This window comes from Ornithorhynchus anatinus, chromosome 10 (genome assembly GCF_004115215.2).
Source record: "Ornithorhynchus anatinus isolate Pmale09 chromosome 10, mOrnAna1.pri.v4, whole genome shotgun sequence".
In the NCBI taxonomy this organism is placed as follows: domain Eukaryota; kingdom Metazoa; phylum Chordata; class Mammalia; order Monotremata; family Ornithorhynchidae; genus Ornithorhynchus; species Ornithorhynchus anatinus.
In genome coordinates, this window is record NC_041737.1 from 8831274 (window position 1) to 8850579 (window position 19306).

Sequence of the window (19306 nt, forward strand, 5' to 3'; positions counted from 1 at the left end):
ACTCCTTCGTTCGTTCATTCATTCATTCATCTCTTCATTCATTCATTTCTTCGTTTATTCCTTCCTTTCTTCATTCATTCGTTCGCTCATTCATTCATTCATTCATTCACTCCTTCCTTCATTCATTGATTCCTTCGTTCAGTCATTCGTTTGTTCATTCATTCATTCATTCGTTAATTCATTCATTCCTTCATTCCTTCGTTCACTCCTTCCTTCCTTCCTTCTTCCTTCCTTCGTCCGTTCCTTCCTTCCTTTGTTTATTCATTCATTCGTTCGTTCATTCATTCATTCAATCATATTTCTTGAGCACTTACTGTGTGCAGAGCACTGGACTAAGCACTTGGAAAGCACAATTCATCAACAGAGAGAGACAATCCCTGCCCAACAATGGGCTCATCATTCATTCATTCTTATTTAATAATAATAAAGAAGATGGCATTTGTTAAGCTCTTACTCTGTGCCAAGCACCGTTCTAAGCGCTGGAGGGGGGATGGATAAAAGGTCATCAGGTGGTCCCACATGGGGCTCACAGTCTCAATCTCCATTTGACAGATGAGGGGACTGAGGCCCAGAGAAGTGAAGTGACTTGCCCCAAATCACCCAGCAGACAAGTGGCGGAGCCGGGATTGGAACCCACGACCTCTGACTCCCAAGCCCGGGCTCTTTCCGCTAAGCCACGCTGCTTCTCTCGGGGGGTGTGTGTGTGTGCAACCGGGAAGGGTCCGTGAGAAATCACGGGAAGAAAATGCAGAGGTCTCCAGGACATTTGAGACAAAAATCGAGAATCTTGCTTTTCTATTCAGCATCTGTTTAATAATTCCTGAAGCATTTCAAAGAACTGGAGGCTTACACGTTGAGGTTCTAATGAGCTGTAGATTTTCAGCTTAAGTCTTCTATATGAGCACGGTTGAATATGGTTGCGCAGCTACGGAGATTATGGAGATTATGAGAATGAGAGGGGTAGAAAAGGTGAGGAGACGAGAAGCCGGAGGAACTAACTTCCATTGTGTGAACCTTCATCACAATGTTTACCACCTCAAATTACAGCGGCCGACAGACGCGCTTCCAGATCCATTCGTCGTTTACAGGTGACGTTTCGGCTCGGCTCTGGAGCCCGGAGATGGCTTGGCCTTGGGCAGGCGGAAGAGATGTTTCTGCTTCTTCCCTTTATTTGGATTTTTCTTGTGGAGGGACTGCGGGAGAAGGAGAGATGGAAATGTACAGTGCCTGGCATATAGTAAGCGCTCAATAAATACCATTAAAAAGTTGCTTCACGTCTCCGTGCTTCGGGTACCTCACCTGTAAAATAGGGATTAAGACTGTGAGCCCGTCGTTGGGCAGGGATTGTCTCTATCTGTTGCCGAATTGTACATTCCAAGCGCTTAGTCCAGTGCCCTGCACATAGTAAGCACTCAATAAATACCACTGAATGAATGGATGAAGGAGCCCCATGCGGGACACTGACTGAGTTCAACTTGACCATCTTATACCTACTACAGCTCTTAAACACAGTGCCTGGCACGTAGATGAGCGCTTAACAAATACCATTTTTAAAAAGAATTTTTAAAAAGCACCGGGTAAATAGAAGATAATCAGGTCGGATGCTATAATAATAATAATTATTATTATGGTACTTGTTAAGTGCTTAATTATGTGCCAGGCAGTGTACTAAGCGCTGGGGTGGAAACAAGCAGATCGGGTTGGACACAGTCCCTGTCCCACGTGGGGCTCACAGTCTCAATCCCATTTTACAGATGAGGGAACTGAGGCCCAGAGAGGTGAAGCGACTTGCCCAAAGTCACACAGCAGACAAGGGCGGAGACAGGATTCGAACTCACGGCCTCTGACTCCGAAGCCCGGGCTCTTTCCACCGAACCTCACTGCCTTATGGGGCTCCACCATCTGAGCAGGAGGGAGAACAAGTATCTAATCCCCATTTCACAGATGAAGACCCAGAGAAGTGAGGCGATTTACCCAAGGTCACACAGCAGACAAGTGGCAGAGGATTAGAACCCAAGCCCCCTGATTCTTAGACCCAGTTCCTTTCTACTAGGCCACGCGGCTTCAGAACTGGGGATTCTACCCCATGCACATTTCTTTTTTCTTTCTTTTTTTAATGGTATTTGTTAAGCGCTTACCAAGTGGCAGGCATCGAACTAACCACTGAGGTAGTTATAAAATAATCTGGCTGGACACTGTCCCTGTCCCATGTGGGCCTCTCAATCTTAAAGCCCATTTTGCAGGTGAGGTCACTGAGGCACAGAGAAGGGATGTGACTTGCCCAGGGTCACACGGCAGGCGGATGGCAGAGCCGGGATGTTTATTGTTGTATTGTTCTTTCCCAAGCGCTTAGTACAGTTCTCTGCACACGGTAGGTGCTTAATAAGGCTCTGTTTAGGGAAGCAGCATGGCTCAGTGGAAAGAGCCCGGGCTTGGGAGTCATTGGTCATGGGTTCGAATCCCGGCTCTGCCCCTTGTCAGCTGGGTGACTGTGGGCGAGTCCCTTCACTTCTCTGTGCCTCAGTGACCTCATCTGTAAAATGGGGATGAGCCTCACATGGGACAACCTGATGACCCTGTATCTCCCCCAGCGCTTAGAACAGTGCTCTGCACGTAGTAAGCACTTAACAAATACCAGCATTATTATTATTATTAAATCCGACTGGATGAATGAATCTAGGTCCTCTGATTCCTCTTTCCATTAGGCCATGCTATTTCTCAGTTCTCTAGGTCACACTGCCTCCCACAGCCTGAGCAGAGTGTGGGGGTCTTATAAGATGGGGTCCGTGGGCTGCAGCCTAGCTTATCAGCATGGTTCAGGGGATAGAGGACGGGCCTGGGAGTCAGAAGGTCACGGGTTCAAATCCCGTCTCTGCCACTTGTCTGCTGTGTGATCCCGGGCGAGTCACTTCACTTTTCCGAGCCTCAATTACCTCATCGGTAAAATGGGGATTAATAATAATGGCATTTGTTAAGCGCTTTCTATGTGCCAAGCGGTGTTCTAAACGCTGGGGTAGATGCAAGGTGAGCAGGTGGTCCCACCTGGGGCTTAATCCCCATTTGACAGATGAGGTAACTGAGGCACAGAGAAGTGAAGTGGCTTGCCCAAGGTCACCCAGCAGACAGAGGGCGGAGCTGGGATTAGAACCCACGTCCCCTGATTCCCAAGCGCGGGCTCTTGCAACTAAGCCACGCTGTGTGAGCCCCACGGGGGAGCACCTGATTACCTTGTATCTATCCCAGCGCTTAGAACGGTGCTTGGCACATAGTAAGCGCTTAACAGATACCATCATTATTATTACTATTATTAGGTTAGGCACGGGGTGAGCACAGAGAATCCACCCCAAGCGCTTGCTGCAGTGCCTGGCACATAGTAGCAGACTTCATATTTTATTTTGCTTTGTTGTCTGTCTCCCCCGTTTAATAATAATGCTGGTATCTGTTAAGCGCTTACTAGGTGCCGAGCACTGTTCTAAGCGCTGGGGGAGATACAGGATCATCAGGTCGTCCCAATCGAGGCTCACGGTCTTCACCCCCATTTTACAGATGAGGGAACTGAGGCCCAGAGAAGTGAAGTGACTTGCCCACAGTCCCACAGCTGACAAGGGCAGAGGCGGGATTCGAACCCATGACCTCTGACTCCCAAGCCCAGGGTCTTTCCACTGAGCCATACTGCTTCCCTAATAGCAGACTACTTGTTTTGTTTTGTTGTGTTTTGTTGCCTGTCTCCCCCGTTTAGGCCGTGAGCCCGTTGTTGGGTAGGGATGGTCTCTATCTGCTGACAGATTGTACATTCCAAGCGCTAGGTACAGTGCTCTGCACCCAGTAAGCCCTCAATAAATACGGCTGACTGAATGACTGGTAGTAATATTATCATGCGAGGACGGATTTCCCTGCCACGAACCTGATTTTTCTTCAGAATGGTGTCCAGCAGCTTCTTCACATTCCGAGAATCTGGGTTGAGGCAAATCTCCTCCTTGGATTTCTTCAGCGTGGCACTGCCAAGAGCAAACCAAGGCGGTTCATTCTCGTCCAGTTTGGGCCCCGAGTTCGACAAACGCCCCGGGAGTACTGACCGACGGGAACGATGCTAATACTAACCATGGTATCCGTGAAGCGCTTGCTACACCAGCTTACTTACTAAGCTTACTTACTAAGCAGTGTTCTAAGCACTGGGGGAGATACAAATTAATCAGGTTGGCCACGGTCCCTGTCCCACATGGGGCTCACATTCTTAATCCCCATTTTACAGGTGAGGGAACTAAGGCCCAGAGAAGTGAGGTGACTTGCCCGAGGTCACACAGCAGACGTAGGGCACAGCCGGGGTTAGAACCCAGGTCCTTGCGACGCTCAGGCCCGGGCTCTACCCACTGACCCACCCTGGTTCTTGTTCCATTTAGAGTCGGGGGCTGCCGATTCCAATCATCCTCTCACGCCCCCTGACCCATTGGCCTTCCTCCCCACGGACCCTGGGGTCCCTGAAGCAGCGTGGCTCAGTGGAAAGAGCACGGGCTTTGGAGTCAGAGGCCATGGGTTCGAATCCCGGCTCTGCCACTTGTCAGCTGTGGGACTGTGGGCAAGTCACTTCACTTCTCTGGGCCTCAGTTACCTCGTCTGTAAAATGGGGATTAAGACTGTGAGCCCCACGTGGGACGACCTGATTCCCCTGTGTCTACCCCGGCGCTTAGAACAGTGCTCTGCACATAGTAAGCGCTTAACAAATACCAACATTATTATTATTATTATTATTATTATTAAATGGACGAGGCAGTTCAGAAGTGGGAATCCCGTGGGTGAGCCTACTGGGCTTGGGGAAGGAAGAGGGGTGACATTTTTGATTTCGGTACCCACACGAGGCCACGTTTGGCCATCGGGCGCCAGTCAAAGGTGAGGATGTCACCACCGTGAGGGGCTGCCTGGAGACCCCCGACCTCCCCCAGAGGACTCCCCGTGGGGGTCCAGGAGGAGTTAGGCGCAAAGGACAAAAGTCCTCTTCCCCCAAAGACCCGGGCCAGCCCCTTCGTCCTCGTCTCCCCACCGACGGATGGGATTTCGAAGGCGCGCATGGCGCGCCCCGTCAAAGGCCGCAGAGTTTCTACTCACATGACTTCATTGTTGCTGCAGGAGCTGCTCTTGGGAAGAAATTCTAGTTTTGCCAGAGCGTTTGGATGGATGAATTTGCTGCTGTTCTCCAGGCAGCGGCAGCGCCCGGGCCCGTGCAGGGGTGATCCTGAGGGGCAGAGAGGAAACCCCGTAGGTGAGCGGGACTCCGGCCCGGAGCCGGGGGAAGGGGCGGCAGGGAGAGCCCGGTGTCCGCCAGGGAGGGATGGTCCTGCCCAGCAGCTCCAAGACGAGGCAGAGGGTGAATGTCCGGCGAGGGGCAGACGCCCCAGAGGATCCCGCTGCTGTCCTCGGGGCAGCCCATCCCCCCCGGGGCGGGGGGCAGTTGAAGCCGGCCCGGGCAGGGGCTTGGCAGTGGCACCCCAAGGACTTCGGCCCTTTCCCTAAACAAACAGCGGTCAGCCCCGCTCCCTCCTCTAGGTCAGCAGCCCCATCCCTTCCCCTGTCCCTCCCGGGGGGGTGCTGCCCCTCTGGACCATTTGAACCCCCTCGGGGATCGTCCCCCCACCGGGCCCCGGGCGGTGGGTCCCAGGCCGGCCCGACCCCTGACCTCGGACGGGGGCCAGCGCCAGCATCAGGAGCGGGACGGCGAGGAGGACCGGGGCGACTCCGGCTCGGGACATGCCGCTGCCGCGTCTGGACTCGGGCTCCTCTCCGCGGCTTGGGGATCTCTGGGGTCCGGAGGCCGAGGAGTCTGTCAGAGACCCCGGGCCCGGGGCCCCGAATTTATCTGGCCCTGAATTTCCCTCCTCGATGCTGACTGGCCAAATGTTGTTGTCTCTACAACAACCTTTCACTTGGGCCTGAACTAGGGGAAGTTCCCACTGTCAAGGGAAATCTCTTTCCATTTCACATAAATGACTAGTTTACTATAAAGGCATTTAAACTGGCTTAACAACTTTCGGTGGCCTATCCCGATCCTTTAGGCAGGAGATTATTCATTTATAATTTATTATTATTTATTCATCCCCCTTCCCAGTCCCACGGCACCTATGTAAGGAGCTTTCATTTTATTGATTTGCACTGATGTCTCTCTTCCCCTCTAGACTGTGAGCTCCTTGTGGGCAGAGAAGGTGTCTGCTACATTGTTAGCTTGTACCCTCCCAAGCACTTAGTACAGTGCTCCGCACGCGATAAGCGCTCAGTAAATACGACTGAACGGGCGAGAAGGTATTTACCTCTCTGCTTTGACCGGTGTCTACGAACAGGTGCCTGACTGATACAAGGTCTATGGAGGAGTTTCCCTTTCTGTCGTCTGTCTGGGCTTCTTTGCAAAAAATCCTTTAGCCCACTGGCCCCTCTGAGATTGAGAGAGGGGAAGGCAGAGGCCTCACAAGCCAAGATTTCCATTCAATATTCAGTCCTATTTATTGAGCGCTCGCCGTGTGCAGAACACTGCACTAAACGCTTGGAAAGTCGGCAACAGATTTCACTAAGGAAGCAGATTGGCCTAGCGGATAGGGCACGGGCCCGGGAATCAGAGGATTCTAATCCCACTGCTCTGCTGCGTAAATCACATCTTCTCTGTGTCTCCGTTCCCTCATCTCTAAAATGAGGATTAAACCCTGCTCCCTCCTACTTGAGCCCCATGTGGGACGGGGACTGAGTTAACTTGTATCCACTCCAAAACCTGGGACAGTGTTTGACACACACGCAAAGAGCTCCACAGGTACCATGATCCTTATTAATGATTAGGGGGGAGGCAGAGAGATAAGAGGAAGGAAGTTAGGGGGCGAGTAGCAGACAGCAAAAAATCAATGGGTCAGAGAGTCCAAAATGGAGGATCTTAGCAACCCAGCATGGAAGCTCTTTGGTCTGGTCAGAATCCGGCTCAAGGCACCTGCTGAAATAACAATAATAACAATAATTGTGGTATTTGTTAAGCGTTCACTATGTGCCGGGCACCATACTAAGGGCTGGGTTGGATGCAAGCAAACTGAGTTGGACACAGTCCCTATCCCACTTGGGGCTCACCGTCTCAATCCCCATCTTCCAGATGAGGCAACTGAGGCCCAGAGAAGCGAAGTGATTGGCCCAAAGTCACACAGCAGACAAGCAGAGGAGCCGGGACGACCTTCTGACTCCCGAGCTTGTGACCTCTCCACTACGCCATGCCGTTGTCTCTTTCCCACCATTTCAGAACTCCAAATCAGATGAAGAACCCAACGGGAATCACAACTTTGTAATTCCACCATCCCTAGAATCCACCCTTTCCTCTCCATCCAAACAGCTACTCTGCCGATCCATTCCTTATGTGGGTCGCTTCGTCAGCCTCCTCACTAACCTCCCTACCATCCCGTCTCTCCTTTCTCCAGTCTGTGCCTCACTCTGCTGCCCGGATCATTTTTCTGCAAAAACCTTCCGGTCTACATCTCCCCTCTCCTCAAAAACATCCAATGGGCCACCCATCCGTCTCCTCATCAGACGGAAACTCCTTACCGTCGGCTTGAAGGCACCCTCTCTCCTACCTTACCTTGCCGAACTCCTGCTCCAACTCAATCCGCTTTCTTCCCTCTTCTGAAGTCACCCTACTCACCGGACCTCAACCCCTTGCCCTCTTCCTCCTTCTGGTCTGGAACTTCCTCCTCCCTCGTATTCCTCAGTCCGCCAGGCTCCCATCCCCTAAAATCCCATCTCCTCCAAGTGGCCTCCCCTAACTAAGCCCTAAATTTCCCTCCTCGCCTTCGCCCCTACGTCACCCACGCGCTTGGATGCGTACCCCTTAAGCACTTGACATTCCCCCCATCCTTGACCCCACAGCCTTTGTGTACATATCTTTTTTCGTTTCCCTTTCCGTATTTTAGTATCTGTCTCTCCCCCCAGACTGTAAGTTCCTTGCAGTCCAGGGATCACGTCTACCAGTTCTATTGACGAGTACGCTCCCAAGCACTTAGTACAGGGCTCTGCACACAGGAAGTGCTTAATAAATACCATTCATTGATCGATGGACGTGTGGAAAGTGCAATTGGAATTCTCCTGGGGAAAACACCATTTATATTCATTTAACCGTATTTACGGTGTGAAGAGCACTGACCTAAGCTCTTGATGGTATTTAAGCGATTGCTACGTGCCAAGCATTCTTCTAAGTAGATACAAGGTTGTCCCACATGGGGCTCACAGTCTTAATCCCCATTTTACAGATGAGGCACATAGAAGTCACCCAGCTGACAAGTAGCGGAGCCGGGATTAGAACCCACGACCTCCGACTCCCAAGCCCGGGCTCTTTCCACTGAGCCACGCTGCTTCTATACCATGACAGTCACTCATGGAAGGGTCTTGGGCCATCCCCACCCCGTTGCCCCCCACCATTCCATCCCCTGGGGCTCAACACATTCAAAAGGATCGTGTACTGCTATATCGTACTCCCCTAAGCACTTACTACGGTGCTTTGCGCGCAGTAAGCACTCAGTTGGATTGAATCGGAGCAGACTGATCAGGACAATGCAGGAGAGAGAAGCTCTTTTGTCCCCCAGTTTTGAAACGGAATAGATCAGCCCCCAGTACTCACGACCAGGCTCGGCCGCTCGGCTGCTGCGTGCGTGTGTGAACTTGGGCAAGTCACTTAACTTCTCTTTGCCTCCATTTCCTCATCTGTAAAATGGGGACGAACCACTTCTTCTCCCTTCCTCTTTGCTTGCGGACCCCATGTGGGACAGAGACGCCGGCCGGCCCGGCCCTCTTTTATTTACCCCAGCGTTTAGAACGATGCGGACACATTAAGCCCTTAACACATACCACTGTTTCTGTCACCTTTGGGGAGCAATCTTGCAAGCCGTTTTCCGATGGAACGTCAGCTGGGCGCTGGTGAAGTTTGCTGTCCTTAAAGCTCATTTACTCAGAGCAGATGCACTTGATATTCCCACCGTGTCTCGTCTCTCCGAGCTCAGAGGAGGCGATGTCGCATTTCGGGGGTGATAACTGGAAATTAAATAGGAGGTAGATTTGTGAGAGTGCTGTGTGTGCGTGTTGGGGAGATGGTGTCCACACTTTCTCAGGAAACCCTTTTTCTCCCCTCCCTTTGTCCCCCAGTCTGAGGGTTTAGAATGCTCTAGCACTTATAAAGATTTTCTTAAGCCCCTCCTCAGCACTTGCATAGATATGCGTGTATAGATGCAGACAAATTTAGATGCATATACACATATTCAACTGAACATTCAGTCATTTATTTTGAGCTATATATATGTATATATATATATATATACACATATTCAATTGAACATTCAATCATTTATTTTGAGCTATATACACATATTCAATTGAACATTCAATCATTTATTTTGAGCTATATATACATATTCAATTGAACATTCAATCATTTATTTTGAGCTATATATACACATATTCAATTGAACATTCAATCATTTATTTTGAGCTATATATACATATTCAACTGAACAATAAGTCATTTATTTTGAGCTATAGATATATATATATATATTCAATTGAACATTCGGTCATTTCTTTTGAGTTATAGATACATAGATAGATATTCAATTGAACGTTCAGTCATCACTTTTGAGCCCACTCTTTGTGAAGTATTTTATGTCTGGCTCTCTTGTTTCTTTTGGGCAGAGAATGTGCCTTGAGCTTCTCTTAATCCTTTAGTAATAATAATAATAATAATGGTGGTATTTGTTAAGCGCTTACTATGTGCAAAGCACTGTTCTAAGCGCTGGGGGAGGGATACAAGGTGATCGGGTTGTCCCACGTGGGGCTCACAGTCTTCATCCCCATTTTCCAGATGAGGTCACTGAGGCACAGAGAAGTGAAGTGACTTGCCCAAAGTCACACAGCTGGCAAGCGGCAGAGCCGGCATTAGAACCCACGACCTCTGTCTCCCAAGCCTGGGCTCTTTCCACTGAGCCACGCTGCTTCTCTGTACTGTGCATTACACCAAGGAGGCCCTCAATAAATACCATCACTCCTCCTAGTACGTCTTCTACATTATTACTGCAGTGCGGCTCAGTGGAAAGAACCCGGGTTTAGGAGTCAGAGGTCATGGGTTCTAATTCCGGCTCCGCCACCCGTCAGCTGGGTGTCACTTCACTTCTCGGTGACTCATCTGGAAAATGGGGCTGAAGACCGGGAGCCTCACGTGGAACAACCCGACCACCCTGTATCTACCTCGGCGCTCAGAACGTAGTAAGCGCTTAACAAATACCAATATTATTATTATCATTACTATGACTACTGCACCTACAGCTCGGTCTGGGGCCGTTCTCCGCTGGGCAGGTGGTAGTGATTTTGGCACAGGGGAGGTAAAGAAGGCCGGGGGTAACTGGTCCCCAGGATGCTTGGAGGGTCCGGCTGTTTAACCCAGGGGCCGCGAAACCGGCCCCTTGATGTGAAATCCAGGTAGCCGAAGGCCACGAGTTCGCCTCCCGCCGAGCCCAGCCTCAGGGCCAGGTCGCAGGGCCCACGGACAGGTGTGGTTTGGAGCGGCTTCGCCTGTGCTTCCCCTCTTAAGAGCAGTTTCTCTTTTCCCTTCCATTGGTTTCTCTCTCAGTGATTTTAGCTGGGAGAGGAAATCGTAGAATTCCCCTAAAATTAGTCCGTGACTTCCTGTGGAACCTTATTTGATGCCCCGAGAAAGGCTCCGCCTCTGGGCCTGCTGGGAGACCGACGTTAATTTAAGTAAATAAATGATCGATATGGACAGTGGGGGGGGGGGGGGCTGAAAGGGGGGATGAAGAAAGGGAGCAGGTCAGGGCGATGCAGAAGGGAGTGGGAGAAGAGGAAAGGAGGGTTTTGTCAGGGAAGGCCTCTTGGAGGAGGTGGGCTTTCTCTAAGGCTCTCTCTCTCGTCCCGCCCCGATCCCCACATTCGTTCATCTGTAATTCGTTTATTTATATGGACTAACGTGTCTCCTCCTCTAGACTGCCAGCTCGCTATGGGAAGGGAATATGCCCTTTTGTTGTAACGTACTCTCCCGAGCGCCTAGCACAGTGGTCTGCACCCAGTAAGCGCTCAATAAATGCGATTGAACGAATGAATGAATGCACGCACAGGGGGGTGCTGGCAATTCAGTGCGGGATTTCCCAGGAGGGTCTCACCCAGCTCCCAGGGTCTTGGGGAGGAAAGGCAGGGGGAGAAGGGGGCTTGGCATGGCGTGGTGGGAGTCAGAAGGTCCTGGGTTCTAATCCCGGCTCTGCCACTTGTCTGCTGTGTGACCCTGGGCGTCACTTCACTTCTCTGGGCCTCAGTTCCCTCATCTGGAAAGTGGGGTTGGAGACTGTGAGTCCCACGCGGGACAGGGACCGCGTCCAACCCCATCTGCTTGTATCCACCCCGGGCTCAGTGCGGTGCCTGGCACATAGTAAGCGCTTAACAAATACCGCGATTTATTGTGATGCCCAATCCCCCGGGAGACGCCGCGGAGGGGCAGCTGGGCCTTGAGACAGGGTCCCATGATCGAGTGGCATCGTGTCGTACGGGGCGGGCGGGCAAGGACGGACGGGACGGGGAGCCTCTGGGCCCGGAGGAAGGCCCCTCGGGCCCGCACACGCGCCTCCCTCCCCGTCCAGGACACCCCCCGAGATACAAAGCGGAGACTTTACTCTGGACAAGGAGAGTTTATTCGCTGCCGCATCCGCGATAATCAAAGCGCCGACCTCCCCTGCGCAGTTGGGGGCTGCAGAGGGCACGTGTCAGGGCCCCCTCCCTTCGCATCCCCGTCCTTCCCTTCGCGTTACAGTCACGACTCCGCTCCAGCAGCAAATCGGGTACCTCTGCCGACTTGTTCATTCCAAGCGCTTAGTACAGTGCTCTGCACGTAGTAAGCGCTCAATAGATACTATTGAAAGTCTACCAACTCCATCAACTCGACGCTTAGAACGGTGCTTGGCACCCAGTGAGCGCTTAACCCCGCCGTTGTTATTATTCTCATCACCTCTGCTGTACCGTGCTGCCCCAACCGCTTAGTACAGTGCTGTGCACGAGGTAGGCGCTCAATAAGGACCACTGACGGATCGATTGGCCAGGGGAGAGTCGACCTGAGGGCGGGGGGAGAGAAGGGGGCCCGGCCTGGCCTTTGGCTCCTACTTTATGGCCCAGATCGGAGCTCGCCAGTCCCCTCGGCGTGGCCCAGTGGGCAGAGCCAAAGGACCCGGGTTCTAATCAGCGCACCAGTCCCCTCGGCGTGGCCTAGTGGCTAGAGCCAAAGGACCTGGGTTCTAATCCCACCTCCTCCCCACGTCTGCCGGGTGACCTTGGGCAAGTCGCTTCACTTCTCACCCCGCACCCACTAAGCGCCCAATAAATACAACTGAATCGACGTCTCAGTGGGAAGGGCCTGGATTTGGTAGTCGGAGGTCATGGGTTCGAATCCCGCCTCTGCCCCTCGTCAGCTGGGGGACTACGGCAAGTCACTTCACTTCTCTGCGCCTCCGTTCCCTCATCGGCGAAATGGGGATGAGGCTCACGTGGGACCACCTGATGACCCTGGATCTCCCCCAGCGCTTAGGACAGGGCTCTGCACAGAGGAAGCGCTTCGCAAATACCAACATTAATTATTATTATCTGTAAAATGGGGCTGAAGCCCGTGAGCCCCACGGGGGGGGGGGGGCAGGTCCCTTCTCCAACCCGATTCCCCTGGATCCGCCCCAGCGCTTAGAACAGAGCTCGACACATAGTAAGCGCTTAACCGGTCCCTTGATTAGGAGTCTTTGGGGCGGGGCCGGGCTCTGACGTCACCGGGTGGGCGGGACCAGCTCGCGCCCCGCCCGCTGATTGGGCCGCGGCGAGGGGGCGGGGCTTGAGGATGACGTCACCGGCCGAGGTCGACGTGAGCGCGCGGCTCGTCCGCGGCGGGTCTGACGTCACGGGCCGGGGGGCGGGGCCGGAGGCGAGGGGGGGGGGCCTCGAGCGCCCCTGGCGGCCGCTCCCGCGTCAGCGCCGAGGCCTGCCGCCCGACGACCTAATAATAATAATAATAATAATGTCGGTATTTGTTAAGCGCTTACCATGTGCCGAGCACTGTTCTAAGCGCCGAGGTAGACACAGGGGAATCGGGTTGTCCCACGTGGGGCTCCCAGTCTTCATCCCCATTTGACAGAGGAGGTCACTGAGGCACCGAGAAGTGAAGTGACTGGCCCGAAGTCACCCAGCTGACGAGTGGCCGAGCCGGGATTCGAACCCATGACCTCCGACTCCAAAGCCCGGGCTCTTTCCACCGAGCCACGCTGCTGCTCTGGGGGAGGGACGCCCCGAGGACGCTCACTCCACCGCCCTCCCGTCCCCGCGCTCCCTACGCTCCCCTCCGGCGCCCGCGGCCCCGGTGGCCATTCCCAAGGCTCGGCCCGGCGCTCTGCACCGTCAACACCGTCGAACGAGCGCACGGCGCCCCTTCCCGCCTCCGCCGCCACCTGCCCGACGCCGGGCGGGGCGCTGGACTTTCACGCGTTCGGTAGTATTTAGGAGCGCCTACTACGTGCAGAGCGCCGGACCGAGCGCCGGGAACGGCCCGTCCGGTGACGGAGAGAGACCGTCCCCGCCCGTCCGCGGGCCCGCGGGCCGACCGGGGGAGACGGACGGACGGCGACGGTAGCGACGAATAGGATCGAGGGGACGGACGGCTCGTTAACCACACGGATGGGGGGATGAGAAACCTGTACAGACGAGCGGGCTTCCGTCTGGGCCTCGGCTCCCTTCCGCGGCGAAGGGGACGGCGCCCGCGTCGGGCGAGCGGCCGGGAGGCCGGGAGGCCGGGAGGCCGCCCGCCCGGTCGGGCCCGTGGGGCCGTGACCCGTCGCGGGCCGGGGATCGTCTCTGTCCCTTGCCCGCTTGTACATCCCGAGCGCTTAGTACGGCGCTCTGGGAAGCGCCCGACAAATACCGTCGAATGACCGCGCGGCCCCCCGCCACCCGGGCCCCGCGCCTTCCCCGCGCCGACCTCCCCGAACCCACCTTTTCTTAATGATGTTCATCAGTTTCATGACTTTCGGGGAGTCCGCCTTCAGACACGTGGCCTTCCCGTTCTTCAGGGTGACGCTGCGGGACACGGAACACGCTCTCGCATCCACCGGCCCGGGCCGCTCCCCGCGGACCGCCCGTGGGCCCCGCTGCCGCGCCACGTCGGAGGAGCCGCTGGTCCGCTCTCCGCCTCGGTCTCCCCCCCCCCCCCGCTGTAGGGGAGCCGTCCCCGCCCCGGACGCTCGCCCGGCTCCAACGGTGACCTCGTTGCGGGCAGGGAAGGTCGCCGTTTACTGTCGTACTTGCCCAAGCGCTTCGTACCGTGCTCTGCGCACAGTAAGCACTCAATAAATACGATCCAACGAACGAATGGATACCCCGGGCAGGAGGAAGGGAGGTCGGACGAGCGCGATCTCGGGGGAAACAGACCCGGTGGCCTTGCTGTTCCCCTGGGATCCCACGTGGCCTGGAGAGCCTCCGATTCCTCCCTCCCGCTCCCGGAAAAAGGGGGAAGCCCCGGTGTGGCGGGAGGAGCCCAGGCCGGTGATGGGAGAAGGGTAGGGGAAACCCGACCGTGCCCCTTCTTTCCCGGACCGAAACAAATTTTGCAGCGGAGTGAGGCGCAGCCTAGGCCGGGCCTTTTACTCACATGATCTCGACTTGCTCGCACAAGGAGCTTGCTGCAAACACTTCCAGTTTGGAGAAGGATCTGGGGTGGATGTGTTCGTTGTGAAATTCCACGCAGCGGCAGCGCCCGGGGAGCAGGGGTAATCCTGGAGGGGCAGAGAGGGAGAGAGAGACCTGGCAGGTGAGCGGGACCGGCAGATCCCGCTGACACCCTTGCTTGGGGCGGGGGGCAGCCGGACCCAGCCCGGCCAGGGGCTTGGTAGGGGCACCCCGAGGACTTTGGCCCTTTCTCGAAACAATCAGCGGGCACAGAACGGCCCCTCCCTGCTCCGGTCAGCAGCCCCATCCCTTCCCCTGCCCCTCCCGGGGGGGTGCTGACCCTCTGGACCATTTGAGCCCCCTCGGGGATCGTCCCCCCACCGGGCCCCGGGCGGTGGGTCCCAGGCCGGCCCGACCCCTGACCTCGGACGGGGGCCAGCGCCAGCATCAGGAGAGGGACGGCGAGGAGGACCGGGGCGACTCCGGTTCGGGACATGCCGCTGCCGCGTCTGGACTCGGGCTCCTCTCCCGGGTTTGGGGATCTCTGGGGTCCGGAGGCCGAGGATGAGATGCCGGGCCCGCGGCCACGAATTTATGGGATTCTCCGTTTCCCTCCTCGACGCTCATTGGCCAGAGATTTCTGGCTCCGAGACAACCCTTCCCTCGGAGGACAAGGGGGGAAGGCCCCGGGGGAGGGCAAAGCCAAGGTTGCTAGTCACCGCGTGCCATCTTCCCCGGGGGCAATCCCCTGCCTAACGGAGGGCGGTCGGGTCAGGTTTCACTTTCTCCCAGGACGCGCACGCTGGTGTGTGTGTGTGTGAAGATTTAGCCGACTACTCAAAGCAGAAGACCCCAGACGATTTCGAAAACCGGTTCCGGGCCTCTTTCGGTTCCCCGTTCGGGGGGGACGTGATGAGCAACGGTGAGGGACGGAAGCCGAATTCACGGTCTCCTTGGGCAAGAAGAGCCCGCCAACGGTCATCCCATCCGACCCTCCGCCCCCGCCCGTATCTGCCCTTTGGGTTTCAGGGATTTCTCAGTCTCCCTTGGAACGCGTAGAGACGGGGCAGTTCTTCCCGACATCTAGCCCAAATCCTCCTTGCTGCGGTGTCAGTCCATTCCCTCTTGTGCAAACCCAACCGCACTTGACCGTGTCCTGTCATATGAAGTCCCGTCATACCTGAGCCTGTCAGAGCCCTTCAGCCCGCTTTTCCCAGTAGTAGACGGATTTATTAAACTCCCCCTCGGTGGAACGCGCCGCAATAAGCTCTTAAGTGCTTGGGAATTACATGATAAAGAAATGACTCATTCCCTGACCGCAAATAACTTTCATTCTAAGGAGGGAGACAAATAAAAATATTTACTTCTGGAATCATCAAAATAAAAATGTGCTTAGGTTGCCTGCTGATTTGGTTTAGGCTACTGGAAAATTAATCAGGGAAGACTTGTTAGAGGAGGTGGGATTTTAGAGGGTGGGGAGAGCTTGTGGACGGACAGATTTGGGGAGGGGAGGAATTCCAAACTGGAAGATCAGCGTGAGCGACGGGATGGAGACGGGGAGAGAGGAGAGCCAGGTACGGCTAGATGGTGGGCTGGAGTTTTCGTGTGCTGCAGAGGGACACGGGGAGCCGGTGCGGGAAAACATGGAGGAGAGAAGGCATTTAGGTCGAGGGTCACTTCGGGAAGATGGTCCGTGTAGAGGCACAGGGGAAGGTGGGAGAGGCCAGAGGATGGGAGAACGGAGAAGAGGCCGATCCAATAGTCCAGACAGCACGAAAACCGGTTCCAACCTGACGGCCAGCTGCCTCCCCACGGAGACGCCGCAACGTTTCGCGCAGCTCCTCCGTCGCCTCAGGGCCCCGAGCCCCGGCTGAAGGGTCTGGGGGTCTTGTTTCTAAAGCTTATCGGTGTCCCGAAGCTCCTTAGGTTCACCCGGTATCGCTGAAACCTCAATTTGGGAAGTCCCCTCCTCTGAGCAATTAGGTGACCTTTTATTGGATTTTATTGGACCGGTGAGCGTGAGCCATAAAATTTTAATGGTTATTGGGGTTTCTTGTGGGAGATTTAAGTCAGAAGATACAGCCATGCGTTGCGGGCTGGAGGAGCGGACTTCCTTTGCAGCCAGGAGTGTGGGGGTGGGGCGGGGACCGTTAAATAATCTAATCTCCAGAGAGGGCGAGAAGCAGGGTGGCCTAGTGGAAAGAGCTCGACTCCCGAGCCAGGGAGCCGGGGGACCTGGATTCTAATCCCAACTCTGCCACCTGCGTGCCGGGTGTCCTTGGACAAGTCATTTACCGTGCTGTACCTCAGTCTCCTCATCTGTAAAATGGGGATAAGATACCTGTTCTCCCGCCTCCCGAACTGTAAGCCCCTTGAGGGACGGGGACTGTGTCCGAACTAATTATATTGCATCTACCTTAGTGCTTGGCACAGTGTGAGTGCTTAACAAATACCACCATTATCATTACTAATGCCCACGCCTGGGGTATTCATTCATTCATTCATTCAATAGTATTTCATGAGAGCTTACCGTGTGCACAGCACCGTACTAAGCGCTTGGGAGACTATGATAGAACAATAAACAGTCACTTTCCCCGCCGACAACGAGCTTACGGTCTAGAGGGGGAGAGACAGATATCGCTATAAATAAATTACAGACGTGGACATAAATTACAGATGGAGTCTCCCAACCTTATTGCACTGAACGATCCCAAGCACTTGGCCCAGTGGTCAGCACATAGTAAGTGCTCAATAGGGACCACCGACTGAAGGAGACATTCCATAACCCAGAAGCCCAGTCTCGGAGGCCCCAGTCACCAGGTCAGAGCGAGGGGATTTTTCCTTCCACTGCAGAACGGCAGGGAGCGTTTCCTCTCCCTTGAGGGAAAAGGGAAGGGGAGCGGGGAATCGAAAGCGGCTCCGAGAGACAGAAGCAGGAGCGGAGCGGGGCCACTTCCTCCTCGCAGGCCAAGAGCGAGACCCCCGAAGCCCCCCGTCCCCGCCGCCGCTGTAGGGAGAACGGGGTGGCCGGGGCGGTGTCCACGACGCCTCGGCCTTCCCGGATGGGACCCCCAGGAGCAGGGAGGGGAGGAGAGGGGGATGGACGCCGGACGGCTGGGAGATTTTTAACCTTCCGCCGGCTCCTGCCGGGGCTCCGGGAAAGGGTCACCGTATGGTCGGAGCCGGAGAGGTCGGGGCCACCAGGCCGAGGGGGCCGCGTCTGCCCTCCGCTGACCAGACTCCGGGGACCGCTAGGGAACGGCTCTGATTTAGAGGAAATCAGAGACAGTCATCGCAGACAATTCACCTTGGGCGATTTCCAACAACCGCCGGTTAAACGGTGCTGAGCCAGCCCGGCCTTGCCGGAGGTTCTGTGATTTCCAGGAAGCAGAGCCCCGCAAGCTGGTTGGGATCAGACCGTGTGTCTGTTTATTATTATGGTCTACTCTCTCAAGGACTTAATGCAGTGCTTGTTGCAGAAAGTAAGCACTCAATAAATAGGATTGAATGAATGAATGAAAGTGAGCCCGGCTTCCTCTCTTTGGCCAGGATTCTCCTCCAGACCCAAACTTTAACTGACCATCATCATCATCATCATCATCATCATCACCAGGCCAAGCCTGATGGCTTCTACTACACCACTCTACTCTCCTAATCCTCCTGGACCTCTCAGCCGCCATATTCCCTGCCCTCATGGAGCCGACAGTCTAGAGGAGGAATTACAAGAGGAAAATACCCCGGGCGGGGTCATTTTCAGAGCTGGTTTGCTTGGCACGATGCTTTTTTTCCCGAGGTCGTAAATCAGAGACAACAAAGGCGTTCATCAGCTAGTTTTTAATCGTCTGAATACTTCTTTGGCGGACAGCGAGTTTTCTCTGCTGAGACGTGTCCGTGGCGTCTCATCGGTCAGAGATAGAAACAGAGATTTTAAAAAAGCGTAATGAAAATCCACAGTCCCCTGGACTGCCTGTGTCTTGAGCTATCTGCCCGGGGCGGGTGGTGATTTCTACTTTTAGCCCAGGTACGCTTTCACTTTTACTGTATGAGTTCAAGCACACGGAGCAGTCTTCTGCATACAGTAGGAGCTCAGTACAGTGCTCTGCACACAGTGATCAGCCAGTACAGTGCTCTGCATACAGTGGTCACCCAGTACAGTGCTCTGCATAGAGTGATCACCAAGTATAGTGCTCTGCCTATGGTAGGCGCTCAGTACAGCGCTCTGCACACAGCAGACTCCTGACATAACGCTCTGCATAGACCAGGCAGCCAATACAGTGCTCTGCACATAGTAGCAGCATGGCTTAGTGGAAAGAGCCTGCGCTTGGGAGTCAGAGGTCGTGGGTTCTAATCCCGGCTCCTCCGCTTGTCTGCTATGCGATCTTGGGCAAGTCACTTCCCTTCTCTGTGCCTCAGTTACCTCATCCGTAAAAATGGCGATTAAAAAAATGTGAGCCCCACGGGGGACAACCTGATGACCCTGTATCTACCCCAGCGCTTAGAACAGTGCTCTGCACCTAGTAAGCGCTTAACAAATACCGTAATTTTTATTATTATTATAGTAGGTGCTCAGTAGAGTGCTCTGCTCACAGTAGGCTCCCCACAAAGTTTG

The 19306-nt window shown here is 54.6% G+C and overlaps 1 protein-coding gene across 2 annotated transcripts; it reads right to left on the minus strand.

The window, feature by feature from the left end:
* Positions 1-791: 791 nt before the first annotated feature.
* On the minus strand, positions 792-15273 carry LOC103170563 (C-X-C motif chemokine 10). 2 transcript variants are annotated; one of them, XM_029072804.2, is made up of 4 exons: positions 15121-15273; positions 5104-5230; positions 3905-3998; positions 792-1193 (listed from the first exon to the last, which is right to left on the minus strand). In XM_029072804.2, the coding sequence occupies exons 1-4, from the start codon at positions 15191-15193 to the stop codon at positions 1083-1085; spliced, it is 405 nt and encodes a 134-aa protein (XP_028928637.1). In that variant the 5' UTR covers positions 15194-15273; the 3' UTR covers positions 792-1082. The 2 variants fall into 2 exon arrangements, with proteins under 2 accessions (XP_028928637.1, XP_007667370.1); XM_007669180.3 differs by lacking the exon at positions 15121-15273 and adding an exon at positions 5672-5858.
* Between the last annotated feature and the right edge of the window lie 4033 nt (positions 15274-19306).